The sequence below is a fragment of the Bos indicus x Bos taurus genome, chromosome 1 (assembly GCF_003369695.1).
Source record: "Bos indicus x Bos taurus breed Angus x Brahman F1 hybrid chromosome 1, Bos_hybrid_MaternalHap_v2.0, whole genome shotgun sequence".
Taxonomy (NCBI): Eukaryota; Metazoa; Chordata; class Mammalia; order Artiodactyla; family Bovidae; genus Bos; species Bos indicus x Bos taurus.
Window position 1 is genome coordinate 91,604,387 of NC_040076.1, and position 17,675 is coordinate 91,622,061.

The window sequence follows — 17,675 nt, forward strand, 5'->3', positions numbered from 1 at the left end:
TCCATACATGACTACTGGAAAAACCATAGTTTTGACTAGACAGATCTTTGTTGGTAAAGTAATGTCTCTGCTTTTTAATATGCTGTCTATGTTGATCATAGCCTTTCTTCCAAGGTCATGGCAGCAGTCACCATCTGCAGTGATTTTGGAACCCCCCAAATAAAGTCTCTCACTGTTTCCATGGTTTCCCATTTATTTGACATAAAGTGATGGGTCCAAATGCCATGATTAGTTTTCTGAATGTTGAGTTTTAAGCCAACTTTTTCCCTCTCCTCTTTCACTTTCATCAAGAGGCTTTTTAGTTCCCCACTTTCTGCCATAAGGGTAGTGCCATCTGCATATCTGAGGTTATTGATATTTTTCCCAGCAATCCTGATTCTAGCTTGTGCTTCATCCAGCCTAGCATTTTTCATGATGTAGTCTGCATATAAGTTAAATAGGCAGGGTGATAATATACAGCCTTGATGTACTCCTTTTCCTATTTGGAACCACTCTGTTGTTCCATGTCCAGTTCTAACTGTTCCTTCTTGACCTACATACAGATTTCTCAGGAGGCAGGGCAGGTGGTCTGGTATTCCCATCTCTTTAAGAATTTTCCACAGTAACTAACCTCACTCATGCTAAATTATTTATGTATCCATTTTAATATATATTTTGCATCTGACAGGGCAACTCTCCTTAGAACCATTTTACTGACCCACCTGTCATTATGATGGGGTAAACAATGTCACCTTTCTGGTGCACAATGAATTACAAAGAAGTTGCAAAGTACACCATCCATCATGCTGACACTAAGTAGGTTTTCAAAGTAGATCTCAGATATCACAAATGCTGTTTAGACTGTTACCAGAAAGCAAAAATTGGAAGCTTATACAAAACAGTCATATGATGAATGAACATGACATCTCTTCAAAGAAAAAGGGTACGCCTCTTCTACAAATAACCTTGTCAAAAGCAAAAGTAGTGAGAAGCTTGGCTGGCAGTCAGACTAGAATAATTTAAGCACTTGATAATGGCTCTGCCTGATAGAAATTCATGCAAACACAATGAACTCAAAATCAAAAAGTATGTATGCCTGTATCATCAGCAGCAACCTCTCAAGCTTAATTTGAATTAGGAAATATCCTGAAGAAACATGGAAAATTCACCAGTATCCTATTAACTAGAATATATGAGTTTCACTAATACATCCATCTAAAACATGTATATAAAATATATGCAAGCATTCCCTATGCATATAAAATAGTCACCTAGAAATTGCTTTTGAAAATTATAATACTAACATAGTGATATAGTGTGAATTCAACAAATCAATATTAACATGAAGTGAAGTGGTTAGTTGCTCAGTCGTATCTGACTCTTTGTGACCCCCCATAAACTGTAGCCCACCAGGCTTCTCTCTAGAATTATCCAGGCAAGAATAGTGGATTGGGTAGCCATTCCTTTCTCCAGGGGATCTTTCTAACCCAAGGATCTAACCTGGGCCTTCTGCATTTCAGGTGGATTCTTTATCATTTGAGCCACCAGAGGGGTGTATTCTTTATTATGTATATAAATATTTAAATTATTATGTACTTAGTATAACAGATTTGAATTGGTAAAATAATTCTAAAAAATTCTTAATACCAACATCTTCATCTAATTTGCAGTTAACTTCTTAAATATGTTCTTCAAATACAAGGTATTTGTTTTATCCATAATTGCATTTTAGTTCTTTTAATATTATTTCTTCCTATCTAGGCCCAATATTTCAAAGATAGAATACATTTCTACATCTATAGCTAACTTTATTTCTCCTTTTTAATAGTCATATTTTTAATTTTCCAATATTTCTTTATTAAAAATGCTAGTTTCTTAAAAAATCAGGTATAATTGTTAATATTATATTAGTCTCAGGTATACAACATAGTGATTCAATATTTTTATAGATTATACATCATTTAAAGTCATTATAAAATATTGGCTATATTTCCTATGCCCTACATCTTTGTAGCTTATTTATTTTATACATAGTAGTTTATACTTATTAATCCCCTATCTTTCCCTTTCCTTTCCCTCTTCCAACTAGTAACCACTAGTTTGTTCTCAACATTTATGAGTTTTTTTTTCTGTTTTGTTATATTATTCATTTTATTTTTTATATTCCACACATAAGTGATAAAATAATGTATTTGTCTTTCTGTTTCTGACATTTCGCTAAGCCTAATGCTGTCCAGGTCCACCCATGTTGTCTCAAGTGGCAAAATTTCATTTTTTATGGCTGAGTAACATACCACTGTCTATGTGTTTGTGTGTATGTGTAAAATGCCATCTCTATGAACACTGGGGTGGGTATATATTTTCAAGTTAGCGTTTTTATTTTCTTCGAATATATACTCAGAAGTGGAATTGCTTGGTCATATGGTAGCTCTTGGAGAAGGCAATGGCACCCCATTCCAGTACTCTTGCCTGGAAAATCCCATGGACGGAGGAGCCTGGTAGGCTGCAGTCCATGGGATCGCTAAGAGTCGGACACGACTGAGCGACTTCACTTTCACTTTTCACTTTCATGCATTGGAGAAGGAAATGGCAACCCACTCTAGTGTTCTTGCCTGGAGAATCCCAGAGACGGGGGAGCCTGGTGGGCTGTCATCTCTGGGGTCACACAGAGTCAGACATGACTGAAGTGACTTAGCAGCAGCATGGTAGCTCTATTTTTAGTTTTCCTGAAGAACCTACATACTGTTTTAAATAGTGGCTGTACCAATTTACAGTCCCACCAAGAGTGTAGGGTTCCATGACTTGTCACATCACAAACAGTTAAGTACCTCCACGATTCTATACTACACCTTGATTTTTTAAAATATGAAACAGAAAATTTAAACACATAATCGATAAGATAAATGTATAATAATCAGAGATATGATTACATAGGAATACAAAAAACAATTCAGTGTGTCCAGAGGATTATTAGAGACGTCCATACAGAGACAACAGAGATACAAGTTCTAGTTTCTTGACTTTTCCCTATCAGCTCAGTCAAGGAATAATGAATGTTTGCCAGAGGAAATTGAAAAGAAAATAAATGGGGGTGATTCCAAGGACTTTTTCAATCTTCTGGGATTTTATTGTTGTTCGGTGTTTGGGATGTGCTTTGTTTAGGGAAGGAGATGACTCTGATATACTTAAATCAACTGGAATAAGTAGGAGCCTGGAATTTTGGGCTTTCCTTGTAGCTCAGTGGTAAAGAATCCGCCCATAATGTGGGAGACCTGGGTTCAATCCCTGGGTTGGGAAGATCCCCTGGAGAAGGGAAAGGTTAACCACTCTAGTATTCTGGCCTGGAGAATTCCATGGACTGTATAGCCCATGGAGTTGCAAAGAGTCTGACCCAATTGAGCGACTTTCACTTACACAGGTTTGGGAGTCTGAGAGAAAATCTGTGCGTTAACTTTAGAATCTCAACTTAAGACTGAAGTTTCTGAACCAAAGAAAGAAAGCTAGCAGCCTCCTTCTATTTCTACTAATATGCAGGTACATTTCTATTATTGCCTATCAGAAATAGGGTATAGTGATCAAATCAAACCATGAGTCCTACACTAGAATTATTACACTTAATATTACATTAACTTTTAATTAATAAAAAGACTTGCAAGATGGTGCTGGTTATGTGTAGTAGATATGCTAGATGTCAACGATGTTAAAACACAGAACAAAAACAGCGCTGAAGGATCAGTTAACTGCCTCTCCCCATAAATTAACAAAAGTTTAGAAACAAGCCTATATTTATGCAATGTAACTCTAAATGATTTAAATTAATCATCTTATTCTGACTTAATCATAAATTAGAATCTTAAAAAGCTGTGTCAATAATTAGCAGAAACATCATTTTATTCACACAAAATCTATAGAAAAAATTTACAGCTTTATAAAGAAACTAAATGTGTTTATTAAAATGAGACTTTTACATAGATATGGAAAATTTGCCCATAAAGGAAACTGCTGCTGCTGCTGCTAAGGCGCTTCAGTTGTGTCCGACTCTGTGCAACTCCATAGATGACAGCCCACCAGGCTCCCCCGTCCCTGGGATTCTCCAGGCAAGAACACTGGAGTGGGTTGCCATTTCCTTCTCCAATGCATGAAAGTGAATAGTGAAAGTGAAGTCGCTCAGTCGTGTCCGACTCCTAGCGACCGCATGGAGGCTCCTCCATCCATGGGATTTTTCCAGGTAAAGGAAACTAGTGACCATTTAAATGCTTGAAGTCTAACTGCTATATTTTTCTTATAATAGGCTAAGCTCTATCCTCCACGATTTACATCTATTAATTCAATTGTCACAACAAGATTGTGAAGCTGGGACCATTATTATCCCCATTACAGAGATGAGAAAACTCAGCCTTAGATGCTTAATTATCAGTGATAACTGGGGATTTGAGAATTGAAACTAGTCCACGTGGCTCTAGAAGCTGTGCACCTAACCACAATGCCGGAAAAACACATTAAAAAACAGAACAAAACAAACAAACAAAAAACAGCTAACTTAGAAAGACTAAAGTGAAAAATTCATACCTGGTCCCTTTTTCATGTATTTTCCATCATAAAGCAGAAACACTGTATATCAAATCTTAAATGTGTGAATAATCACATCCATTTTCCACTTCATTTCTTGTGTGCATACACAATCTCAAAACACAACTGCCTCCATTTCTATTCTTTCTGTCCACATCAATCTATTAAAACTTGCCTCCTTAGAACCAAAGAAGAAAATGAATTTGCACTGTAAGAGCTAAGCGAAATGTGAATGACTCAGTCACACATTCAACACTTTTGAATTAAATTCTTCTAACATGTTTTCACTTTCCAAATATGACAAGGGTCAGGCAATTTAAATCTTCCTTCCCCTTTCCTGGCACCTCTACACTGAGAACATTTAATGGTTACTTTGGTATTCTGTATCTTGCCAGTTAGTTCAATTTAGATGAAAGCTGTTGTTTTCTAATCTCATTTCACTGTAAATGACAGAGATAAATGGTCATATTACCTCGAGAATTCCATTGGCAGAATAGGCTGCGTATGAATATAGCAGGTCTTGGCTGCTCCATTTTCTGGCTTCTTCACTGCAAGGCTGGCCATTAGGATGAAAGCACTGGCCACTGCTGCTCAGAGTCACAGAGCTGGGAGAAAGACCTGGCAGGTTCAGTAACACAGAGTAATTTACAAGCTGTACATCTTCTAAGCCCAAAGAAGTCCACTGAGTCTTAATCTTCTTTGAAATGTCCATGTCATCTTCACTTTTGTACAGCTGTACCAAGTTTCTGAAAGAAATTCAAAAAAAAAAAATACTCTTAAAAAAAAACAGGAAAATCTTTATTCTTTTGAGTTATGGTTGTTCACTATATGAAATATTATCAATAGATACGGGATATGAAAGATGAATGAGACAGGATGCCACACAAGAAATTCAGTTTGGTAGAGCTGATGAGCTTGTATAGAAATTATACAAATCAAAGCAGAATGAATTAAACTCTTAATTAAGAACTAATAAAGGACTATGGGACTACCGAGAGGAGAGTAATCAATGCCAAATAATTATTTTATTAGTTCTGATCCTTCTATTGACATCAACATAATCTTATTTAAAACTGGGCTCCAAAATGAGTGATCATGCTGGCTGAGACAGTTATGTATTGTAGTTAACATAATTACATATAAAGTCATGTGATTAATACACAGCTATTGCTATTTAAAATGATTTAGAGGCAAATCTTGATACAAATTACATGTCAAATTATATGATGCTATGAAAATCATGATATGCAGTAAAATCAGTATATCCTGTTAAAGCCAACCACATACTGTCAAACCAATATGAAGTTAATTTTCATGTATTCTTGCTGTGTAGTCTGTAAATTTATTTCTATACCTGTTCCAAGTCCATAGTAATACTATTTTTGCTTATGACATCCTAGAAACCAGAAAAACTGTGGTTAAAAATATGCATAGAGCCTGGAAAGGAATGAGACATAGGAAATTAAAATGTTAAAATTTAATAAAGTTTTGCTTTGTTTGGGGCTAGAATATAAAGGAACCAGCTCTTTTTGGTTTTTGGCCAAAAAAAAATGTATCTATCTTTCTATAAACATTACATTTCTATCTAAACTATTACCTAATAGTATGGATATTTTTTATTATTTTTGCCCATCACATTATTTTTCTCAGTACTTATTTAAGAACCCCCAAACAAAACCAGTCAATCCTAAAGGAAATCAACACTCAATATTCATTATAAGGACTAATGCTGAAGCTGAAGCTTCAATACTTTGGCCACCTGATGTGAAGAGACAACTCATTGGAAAAGACCCTGATTCTGGGAAAGATTGAAGGCAGGAGGAGAAGGGGGCAGCAAAGGATGATATGGTTGGCATCATCACTTCAATGTTCATGAGTCTGAGCAAACTCCGGGAGATAGTGAAGGATAGGGAAACCTGGTGTGCTTTAGTCCATGAGGCTGCAAAGAGTAGGATATAACTTAGTGACTGAACAACAACAGGGTACTTACCTTCTCCCAATTTTTGGTTTCTCTTTCATATTCAATGTCTTGTTTTATGATGAAATAAAATTTTATAATCTTAATGTGCAATTTTTGAGGTTTGTGGTTTCTTGTTTCTATTGAATAGAACATATGGTACCATCCTCTGGCCACAGTATGGTGTCATTTGCTCCAGAAAGCCTTTGTGTGCATGTTTTTTTTTTGTTGTTGTTGTTGTTAATACAATGTAATGGTTTGCACATTTTTATGAATCCGTCTCAAATCTGAGGTAATGAAGTTATTTTCAGAAAAGATTTAAAGAATTAAGTTTTTCACATTTAAGTGTTTACCTGGAATATTTATGCATGTGTGTGTGTATGTGTGGTGTGATAGAAATGAATGTAATATTACCCAATATTATTTTGTGTGTATTAATAATCATCCTGGTTCCCATTGCTACATTCTTCACTCATGTGCAATAACAATTCTTTCATTTATATATATATTTCTACATGTCTTTGGGTGTGACCAGTCTCCTTAGTCAATTCCATTCTTTTTGATCCATCTTCATAGCAATACTCCATTGAAATCATTATTACCTTAAAATATGGCTCAATATTCAGAATGGCAAGTCCTCTAATTGTTCTTCCTTAAGAATATCTTCATTATTTTTTCTCTACCATATTAATATTAAAATACATGTATCAATTTCCATATCAAGCTTATGATTAGAATTACAAAAACTTGAGTACCTACCTCTATGTATTAGATATGAAGCCTTTATAAGGACTTACTACTATTCCCATAACATATAAGAGGGAAAAAATCTGGATAAACAGTTAAGAATTAGGACACAAATCCTACTTCTTCTGCACTTACTTTATAAATATTTCTTCAATATTTATCGATATACCATGTTATACATTATCTCTACCTGATAGAGATTATCTTATCAAAATCTTGCATACTATGGTGGTTAGCTGTATTTAAAGGAACATGTATTATAGTACTCTGAATACCACTATATCAATATAACAAATATGTTATATGTTATGTTAACAAAGCTTTGTTATACACATAGTTATAAAAATATCAGCCCTTAGAAAATGATTGAAGAAACATTTCCTAATAAATATTTCCTGCTGCTGCTAAGTCGCTTCAGTAGTGTCTGACTCTGTGCGACCCCATAGTTGGCAGCCCACCAGGCTCCCTCGTCCCTGGGATCCTCCAGGCAAGAACACTGGAGTGGGTTGCCATTTCCTTCTCCAATGCATGAAAGTGAAAAGTAAAAGTGAAGTCACTCAGTCGTGTCCGACTCTAGTGACCCCATGGACTGCAGCCTAGCAGGCTCCTCCATCCTTGGGATTTTCCAGGCAAAAGTACTGGAGTGGGGTGCCATTGCCAACATTCCAAATAATTAAGCTAATAAATACCTCTTCGAGGCCAATCTTCCTAATATTAACTTTTAATTCTTTTTAAATTAAAATATAATTTAAAATTAATCAAGTTGTTTTAAATTTATCAAATTGTTTATATGAGTCTTGCCTTCTGCACCACTCCCCTTGAAAAAAGATTTAAGGAAGCTATATGAGTAATGTGTTCTAAAATTATGTAACCTTTAAATCTAAATTGTTTCACATAAATTAGTTTTATTGATACAAATGGTTGGTTCATGATTCTATCTACTAATCATTCCAAACCCCTTAGAATGTTAAAATGCCCAAGTTTTGAGAATTTACAGTTTTCTGAACTCCCCCCGCCAAATATTTTGAGATACATGGTGAACAGTTCTGTTATAATTAGGCAGTTTGCTATATTCAAAGAGAAATATTATTAAGTAATTAACTGCAAAATAATCTCAATTTACTAATTTCAGAGAAAGCTGAAAAGTTAGGAGTGTGTCACCTAAAATCACATGAAATTTGAGAGAAACTTTCATTCTGCTTTAATTTTTAAAATAAGAGTTTCCATGGGCCAATAGTTTTGGCAGGAAGCAAATGAACTGTGATGCCTTAGACTTGAATTTGGAAGTAAGCTTGGCTTTAGTGTTTCATTGGCCAGTAGAGACTGGAAATGGGAGGATTATAGCTCTGCTAGACAAAATTCTGTTTATATCAATGTTCAACACCTGCTACTGGATGAGCCGCAGAGCAACACTGGTGTTAGAATTGGAAGAAGCGATGCATGTAGTATTCCTAGTATAAGGGGGACTGCCAAGATTCTACTGTAATGAGCAGTCAAAGAAAAACCTCTAAAGAAACACACACAATACATAGAAAACAAACAGCACATTTACTAATGTTCACTGAGATTTTCTTAGGTGTGTATCCAATAACACACACACACACTCATATTTGTATCAGTTTGATATTTTGGACATACTAATAAGTCAAAAGTTTCTTTAAAGTTATTTGACTTGGTATTCAATGTAGTAAAATTCTCGGAATCATGCACTGTATATGCCCAGTAAATTTCAAGACGCTACAGCACAGATTGACTTTATCTCAATTTTGTTTTAGAAATATTAGGACTGAAATGCATGGCAAAGCTATATCACACATAATCGCAAGAAATCAAGTAGTTAGGAGGGTAAAGGATCATCCCCTCACCTTCCTCACCAGCCAGCCATTAACATCATGCCAAACAAAGCATGACTATGTGCCCCACTACTTTTTTCCTTCTAAAATGCCAAATCAACAGTAAATCATGTACTGAATGTCTACTATAGAGACTGAAAACACTGTGCATAATCAACTTGCAAAAATATCCTCACGTATCTACTGTTACCACTTTACAAATAAGAAATTTGAGGGTCAGGTAATATAACTAAGTTGTATAATGTCCCGGATTAGGTAAGTCAGATTTCTTCTCCACTACACTGTATTTTAGATTTCCACGCCATTTAGAAGGAGCAGATAGTCTTCTAAACTTTGATGCTTTCCAAAAGTAATGAAAATGTAGAGTGTTATAAAGAATAATATTTGGGTAAAGTAATTAAAAGTTGGATGGTGTGAAGTTAGAGGAAAGTGGCCTTTATGTTCATGACAAAATAAGACTTAGGGAAATCACAACTATTTTTAGAATACAGAAGCCCAAAGTTCAGAGTTTGAGAACCATATGAAGGCAAAAAAACAAAACAAACAAACAAAAAAAACCTGCCTGCTTATTATATACCACATTTAAAAAAAAAAAAAAAAAAGCTATCACAGAAGTATATCAACTGAAAGAGACCTTAATACCTCCTCATGATCAAGGAGAACATGGAGCATAGCGGTCTGCTTTGCAAATTATGGAAGGCGCACAGATGATCACCAAGATCACCAAGATACCATGCTTGGTGATCTCCAGCATAAAGCTGGTAATCAATACTCGATTCATTAATTTAACTTGATACGACACAAATAGTAAAATAAGCTTGACTAAAACCTAGGACACACAGAAATAAAACTGCCAATACATCTGTTACTACCTGAATTAAAAAAAAAAATTTAGAAAGAGTTCAGTGGTATAACTTCTCATCTTTCATTCCTTACACACATTTATATAGGAAATAATTTCATCTTTGGTTAATACTGTGTATATTTTGGACTATATATTGTACTATCTCATGATGAAACGTTTAAAAATATGTTTTAGAAAGAAGAAATGTGAACAAAATGAAGGCTAATGCAAGGCATGAAAGCTAATAAGCTTTTACAAAATGTACCATCCCTACACAAGAATGTTACTGTTAATAGTACCTGGCTTTAGAGACTCTTTCTCTAGTTTTTATGGAAAATAGTTGTCAAAAATCACTTACCAATTAAGTCACCTTATTTATCTAAACTAAATCTAAAAGTTAATTCACACAAGTTAATCCAATTAGTAGGACATTATAAGTCTTCAATATCATCTGTTTGTTCTCTAGTGAAAATGACATAAACTTGGGTGGTACTAAAATTTAACATGGATTCTTGGTTTTGGAGAAGGAAATGGCAACCCACTCCTGTATTCTTGCCTGGGAAATCCCATGGGCAGAGGAGCCTTGTGGGCTACAGTCCATGGATTAGCAAGAGTTGGACATGACTTAGCAACTAAACCAACAACTGTATAATTCAATGAATAAATATTGGGAGAAGCATATTCCATTTCAAGAAGATCATAATAAAAATGACTGATCTCCATGCTTCAGAATAATCATTTTTATTGAGAATATTTTAAAGTACCTGAAACACCAACTTGATTCCTTATTCTTGACATTAACACAAAATTATCAATGTATCTCACTAAACTAAAAAAATAAACTTTTAAGGACAAATATTGAGTCTTATCCCTTTTAATGCATCTTGAAAACCCAACTCCAGTTCCTTGTGCTTAGTAAGTGGTGTGAAAGTGAAAGTAACTCAGCTGTGTCTGACTCTTTGTGACCCCATGGACTATACAGTCCATGGAATTGTCCAGGCCAGAATAAGGGAGTGAGTAGCCTTTCCCTTCTCCAGGACATCTTCCCAACCCAGGCATCAAATCCAGGTCTCCCACATTGCAGGTGGATTCTTCACGAGCTGAGCCACAAGGAAAATCTTAGAATACTTGAGTGGGTAGCCTATCCCTTCTCCAGCAGATCTTCCTGACTCAGGAGTTGAACTGGGGTCTCCTGCATTGCAGGTGAATTCTTTACCAACTGAGCTATCAGGGAAGCCCTAGTAAGTGGAAACCACAGCAAATAATTGGTAATTTTTTTTTTTTTTTACTAATATACTGTTAAGACTACACTGAAAATATAATTGATACTTATTTTCATTTATTTTCCAGTATAGTAAATTAAATATTTAGTACAGCAAGGTAGACTCAAATGATAACATTATATAATGAGGGGAATTAATATACTGATATTTTAAAAATAACTTTTAGATGCTATCTTTCTGTGACACTACAAATACATTAAAGCTATTGTCAGCACAAAGAATGATAATGTCTACATGAGGACAATAATCAGAATCAGTAAGAATTTGTGTTATTTGTCACTGTTAATCAAGACTACCTTTCACGAGCATATTCATTTCAGCACTCAAGAGTGAAATCTTCTCTGTTAAATGATATGCATTACATGGTAAATCACATAAATCATGAGAAAAACAACTACTAATATGCCCATCTTTATGAAATGCATTGAAATCAATCTGTAGAGATATTTGGTCATTGGAAGTCATAATAGTATGGAAACACAAATGAAAAATGAAAAGTAAGTGTTAAAATAATAGAAAATTAGAGTTATGACAAGAAAAACATATTGCAAACTGAGATATTTGAATAAGCTGTCATTTAGAAGCTTCACCTCTGTTGTATACATGAAGAAATAAGAAAAGAGGCTTATTGCTAGAGAAGAAATGAGCAGCATTGATGGTGATATTTCTGACATACTTCATCTACATAATTGGACAACCAACTGTCAACAAAAGATTGGTAGAGGGTAGTGGGTGTGGGTGGGGAGAGACAGTAGCTTTGAGAGGAGGAGAACACAGAGTAAAGATACTGGATTCTGAATTCAGTAAAAGAGGGCTTACATTTTGGCTTTTGTATATAAGCTATATGAAACTGCACATATGAGTATCTTTTGAGCCTCAATTTCCACATGGTAATCTGTTGAATAGTAAGATGTTACTTTTTTTTTTTTTTTTTTTGGAGACCATTAAATACATATGAAAAGTATGTACATATTTTTTATGTACATACATATTTAGCACAGACTCTAGAACCCCCAGGGATATAATAAAGGTTACTTTACTTTCCCTTTTTCCTTTCCTAAATGATCTGTCCCAAGTACTGAAATAAGAATAACAACATCTACTTTAGTACACGAACTACTTCACAAAACATATCTGGATTTAATTTGATTCACAGTTGAAACTATTAAGCCCAATTTATCATCTCTTCTTCTGAGTAAATTCATGGTATTTAAATATACTGACACACATTTGAATTCTAGACACTGAATTCAATTTTTCATATTTTCTTTCTTTCCTACAGATCATTAACAGTTAAAAAAAAAAGGAACATAATGAAAAAGTTGTTTATTGGTTTATTTGTTTTTTTTAAATTTTATTTTATTTAACTTTACAATATTATATTGGTTTTGCCATATATCAAAATGAATCTGCCACAGGTATACATGTGTTCCCCATCCTGAACCCTCCTCCCTCCCCATACCATCCGTCTGGGTCGTCCCAGTGCACCAGCCCCAAGCATCCAGTATCGTGCATCTAACCTGGACTGGCGACTCATTTCATATATGATATTATACATATTTCAATGCCATTCTCCCAAATCATCCCACCCTCTCCTTCTCCCACAGAGTCTAAAAGACTGTTCTATACATCAGTGTCTCTTTTGCTGTCTCGTATACAGGAAAAATAAATGACCCAATCAAAAAATGGGCCAAAGAACTAAATAGACATTTCTCCAAAGAAGACATACAGATGGCTAACAAACACATGAAAAGATGTTCAACATCACTCATTATCAGAGAAATGCAAATCAAAACCACTATGAGGTACCATTTCACGCCAGTCAGAATGGCTGCGATCCAAAAGTCTACAAGCAACAATGCTGGAGAGGGTGTGGAGAAAAGGGAACACTCTTACACCGTTGGTGGGAATGCAAACTAGTACAGCCACTATGGAGAACAGTGTGGAGATTCCTTAAAAGACTGGAAATAGAACTGCCTTATGATCCAGCAATCCCACTGCTGGGCATACACACTGAGGAAACCAGAAGGGAAAGAGACACATGTACCCCAATGTTCATCGCAGCACTGTTTATAATAGCCAGGACATGGAAGCAACCTAGATGTCCATCAGCAGATGAATGGATAAGAAAGCTGTGGTACATATACACAATGGAGTATTACTCAGCCATTAAAAAGAATACATTTGAATCAGTTCTAATGAGGTGGGTGAAACTGGAGCCTATTATACAGAGTGAAGTAAGCCAGAAAGAAAAACACCAATACAGTATACTAATGCATATATATGGAATTTAGAAAGATGGTAACAATAACCCTGTATACGAGACAACAAAAGCTAAGTTTAGAAGGAGCTCAGATTATTGGTTACCTATTCTTCAAAGAAAAATTAAAATCATCTCTCTTTCAAAGTTTTTATTTTTTATTATGCAATTAATGTATATTTACTGGAGAAAACATAGGCAAGCAAAATTTAACAAAAGAATGCAAGAAAATAATATATAATAATATAATAATAGGAAAATATAAAAAAATTAATAATAGGAAAATGCTCTCCTGGTAATAAAGCATGGTATTACCTTGGTAATATTGAGTTCACAATTCAACTACTTTTTAATACAAATATGCATAATAGTCACAGAACTTATGCTGTTACCACTACCAACATTTTCTGAGTGCTTAGTGCCAGTCATTGTTTTAAGTGGTTTATATCCACATACTATTTATACATGTAATTTAAAATTAAATTAAAATGGGCCTAGAAAAGAAATAGAATAATTACCAAGTTTCAAGACAGAATATCTAGAAATTTGTCTCTCTGCCTTTACATAAGCCAAATAGTTGAATATAGAGATGACAGTTAATGAACGTTGGTAGAGCAAGCTGACAACATCAAGTCTGGAAGACAGAGAAGTAAGCAAATTTTCAGAGAATTGTACTCTTTCTAGTAAGAACAGAAATGGTGAACATTTCTTGGTTAAAGATGTGTGTAGGTTGATACCACTGAATGAATACTGATGATGCTAATACAACTGAAGAAGGCTAATACGCTCCCAGGGCTTCCCTGGTGGCTCAGACAGTAGAGTCTGCCTGCAAAGTGGGGGACTCGGGTTTGATCCCTGGGTCAGGAAAATACCCTGGAGAAGGAAATGGCAACCCACTCCAGTATTCTTGCCTGGGAAATCCCATGGACAGAGGGGCCTGGCAGGCTACAGTCCATGGAGTCTCAAAGAGTTGGACATGACTGAGCAACTAATACTTTCATTAATATGCTCTCAGATAAAGTAAAATACAAAGAATAGTACTCTCATCACTGAATATCTACTATGCACAAAGAAATTTAAAAGCTTCCATCTGTCAAAATCTGGCCAAAATATCTTAACATCTTTGGCAGTTGGTCAAATGTCACTCTGTACTATCCCATGCATATTTTTTTGGAATTTGTCACTAGAAACCTATTTTTATTCTCACATTCATTCACCCCCTACTCAAATAACCAGTGAGTGTCTACTGTAGGGCAGCTTTGTATGTGCTGCAAGTAAGTAGTTAAACCAAAGAGACAAAACTCTCTGATCTCTAGTTAAGTGAAGTAGGCTTTAAAACTCACAAAACAAAATTTGAAAGTACAAATAAAATATTCAAATTCACAGAATTGGAAATTTTAACAAATTTCTCTCAGTAATTGATAGAATAAGCAGAAAAAGAAAAATTATGGAATAGATGACCAAAATAATTTTAAAAATTGACCAATATAACATACACAGAAAACCATACCCAATAACTTTCTAAGTACACATGGAACATTTATGAGATCCCCATATGGTAGACCATAAAAAGTGAGTCTTAACAAACTTCAAAACACTAAAATCATGCAGACTCTTTGTTCTGAACACAGTGGAGTTAGGCTAGAATTCAATAATAAAAATGTAAGTAGAAATTCCAGTTTCTTGGAAATTATATAATTCTAAGTAATCAATATATTAAAGAGAAAATTAAAATTGGGAATATGTTTAAATGAATGATAAAGAAAACCTGGCATAGCAATATTTTTGGGAAGCAGTAAAGCAGTGCTTCAGAGAAGGCAATGGCACCCCACTCCAGTACTTTTGCCTGGAAAATCCCATGGATGGAGGACCCTGGAAGGCTGCAGTCCATGGGGTCGCTGAGGGTCAGACACGACTGAGCGACTTCACTTTCAATTTTCACTTTCATGCATTGGAGAAGGACATGGCAACCCACTCCAGTGATCTTGCCTGGAGAATCCCAGGGACGGGGGAGCCTGGTGGGCTGCCGTCTATGGGGTTGCACGGAGTCGGACACGACTGAAGTGACTTAGCAGCAAAGCAGTGCTTAGAGAAAAACATATTGCCTTAAACAAGTATGTAAGAAAAAAAAGTTAATGATTTAACTTCAATTTCAAAACTTTAGAAAAATACAGCAAAATAAACTCAAATGAAATTTAAAAGAAGGAAATAATAAAAATAAGAACAAAATGGAGTGGAGGTAGAGTGGAGATTCCTTAAAAAACTGGAAATAGAACTGCCTTATGATCCAGCAATCCCACTGCTGGGCATACACACTGAGGAAACCAGAAGGGAAAGAGACACATGTACCCCAATGTTCATCGCAGCACTGTTTATAATAGCCAGGACATGGAAGCAACCTAGATGTCCATCAGCAGATGAATGGATAAGAAAGCTGTGGTACATATACACAATGGAGTATTACTCAGCCATTAAAAAGAATACATTTGAATCAATTCTAATGAGGTGGATGAAACTGGAGCCTATTATACAGAGTGAAGTAAGCCAGAAGGAAAAACACCAATACAGTATACTAACGCATATATATGGAATTTAGAAAGATGGTAACAATAACCCTGTACACGAGACAGCAAAAGAGACACTGATGTATAGAACAGGCTTATGGACTCTGTGGGAGAGGGAGAGGGTAGGAAGATTTGGGAGAATGGCATTGAAACATGTGAAATGTCATGTATGAAACGAGATGCCAGTCCAGGTTCAATGCACGATGCTGGATGCTTGGGGCTGGTGCACTGGGACGACCCAGAGGGATGGTAGGGAGGGAGGAGGGAGGAGGGTTCAGGATGGGGAACACATGTTTTAAATTAATAAAATTAAAAAAAAAAAAAAGAAGAAGAACAAAATGATTGAAAAAAAAATGTATTGGAGAAAACATCCCATGAACCCTCTGCTAAGCATTTTGGCTATTTTTTACTATATCACATGAGTTTTTAATAGACATTCTTTTAATGAATATACTTTTAATTACCTACTATGGAATATTTACATATCACATGAACATTATTTAATATTTGTAACCATTTACATAATGTATGAAGTACATAATACATGAAACAACTATAAAGTATGCTTCATTTTATCCTAAAAATTTAGCCAGCAAAGAAGTGAAATATACATAATAGTTTTCAGAAACTTGGTCAGGCTACTCATTAAACATACTTAACACAAATATCCCCCTGCCCTTTCCTTAGTCTTCATCATTTTTATGCATTCTATATACACAAATTGTGATTCAGTTTCTCTTATTAGCCAGTGGGTTTGGGATTTCCTAACGAACTCTAATGAAGACAAAGACACAAACATAATAGAAGAAAACACATAATTCTTTAGTGCCCACTACTCCAAATCCTTGTTTTAATTCTTGAAATATGGGCACACACCTATTTTCACATAGGTTCATGGTTGCCTTTGGCCACATAATGTTTAAATTGGTATATCGTTAAAACCAGAGCTCTGATTTTTCTTATAGTCACCCAACTGCTCTTTTCATAGCCATAATCATGTTACATAATTATAGTGAACTCTGTTAAGCTAACTGTGAGAAATAAGTACTAACTAAGCAACTTCTGTTAATTTCCACCTTTAGCATTACTTTTCCTGACTGACCAGGAGACCATTTTTAGAGTCTTTAAAAATATACACACTTGAACTAATTTTCTGCCCATATGAAACTAACAGAACAAAAACATTTAATTTGAGTCCTAAGCAAGAAAGTCATGCAAAGCAGAATTGCTTCTTTTGCTTGTTATTTTTAGAAAAACAAAGCTTATATGAGGACAGCAAATTGGAAATGTGCATATGCTGTTGCTGGGCAGATTTTCCTCAATATCTCTCTCAAAGAACTGAAATGCCCTTATATCTATATTGTTCTAGACCTCTCTCTGTAGGTTTAGGCTATATGTACCATGTTGGGCTGTATTCAATACATGTATAAACAGAGAGATATGAAAGGAACAAAATTGTTCTGATTTTTTTCTGAATTCAATTATATTGTAGACAATACAAACTAACAATATATAAAATACCTAAAGTATGTATGAATCAACATTTGGTGTTCCTATATCTTGTATTTTATTAACATTCAGAATCAGAAGTTTTAAAAAATCCAGAATTTCTGATTCTT

General features: G+C 35.0%; 1 protein-coding gene across 3 annotated transcripts in view; it reads right to left on the reverse strand.

The window, feature by feature from the left end:
• Nucleotides 1-17,675, reverse strand: part of NAALADL2 (N-acetylated alpha-linked acidic dipeptidase like 2) — a 1,546,902-nt gene that overhangs the window by 689,769 nt on the left and 839,458 nt on the right. For all 3 annotated transcript variants that reach the window (XM_027540660.1, XM_027540668.1, XM_027540650.1), the window contains one exon: nt 5,021-5,294. In XM_027540660.1, the coding sequence (XP_027396461.1) occupies nt 5,021-5,294 (274 nt within the window). The remainder of the gene's footprint in view (nt 1-5,020; nt 5,295-17,675) is intronic.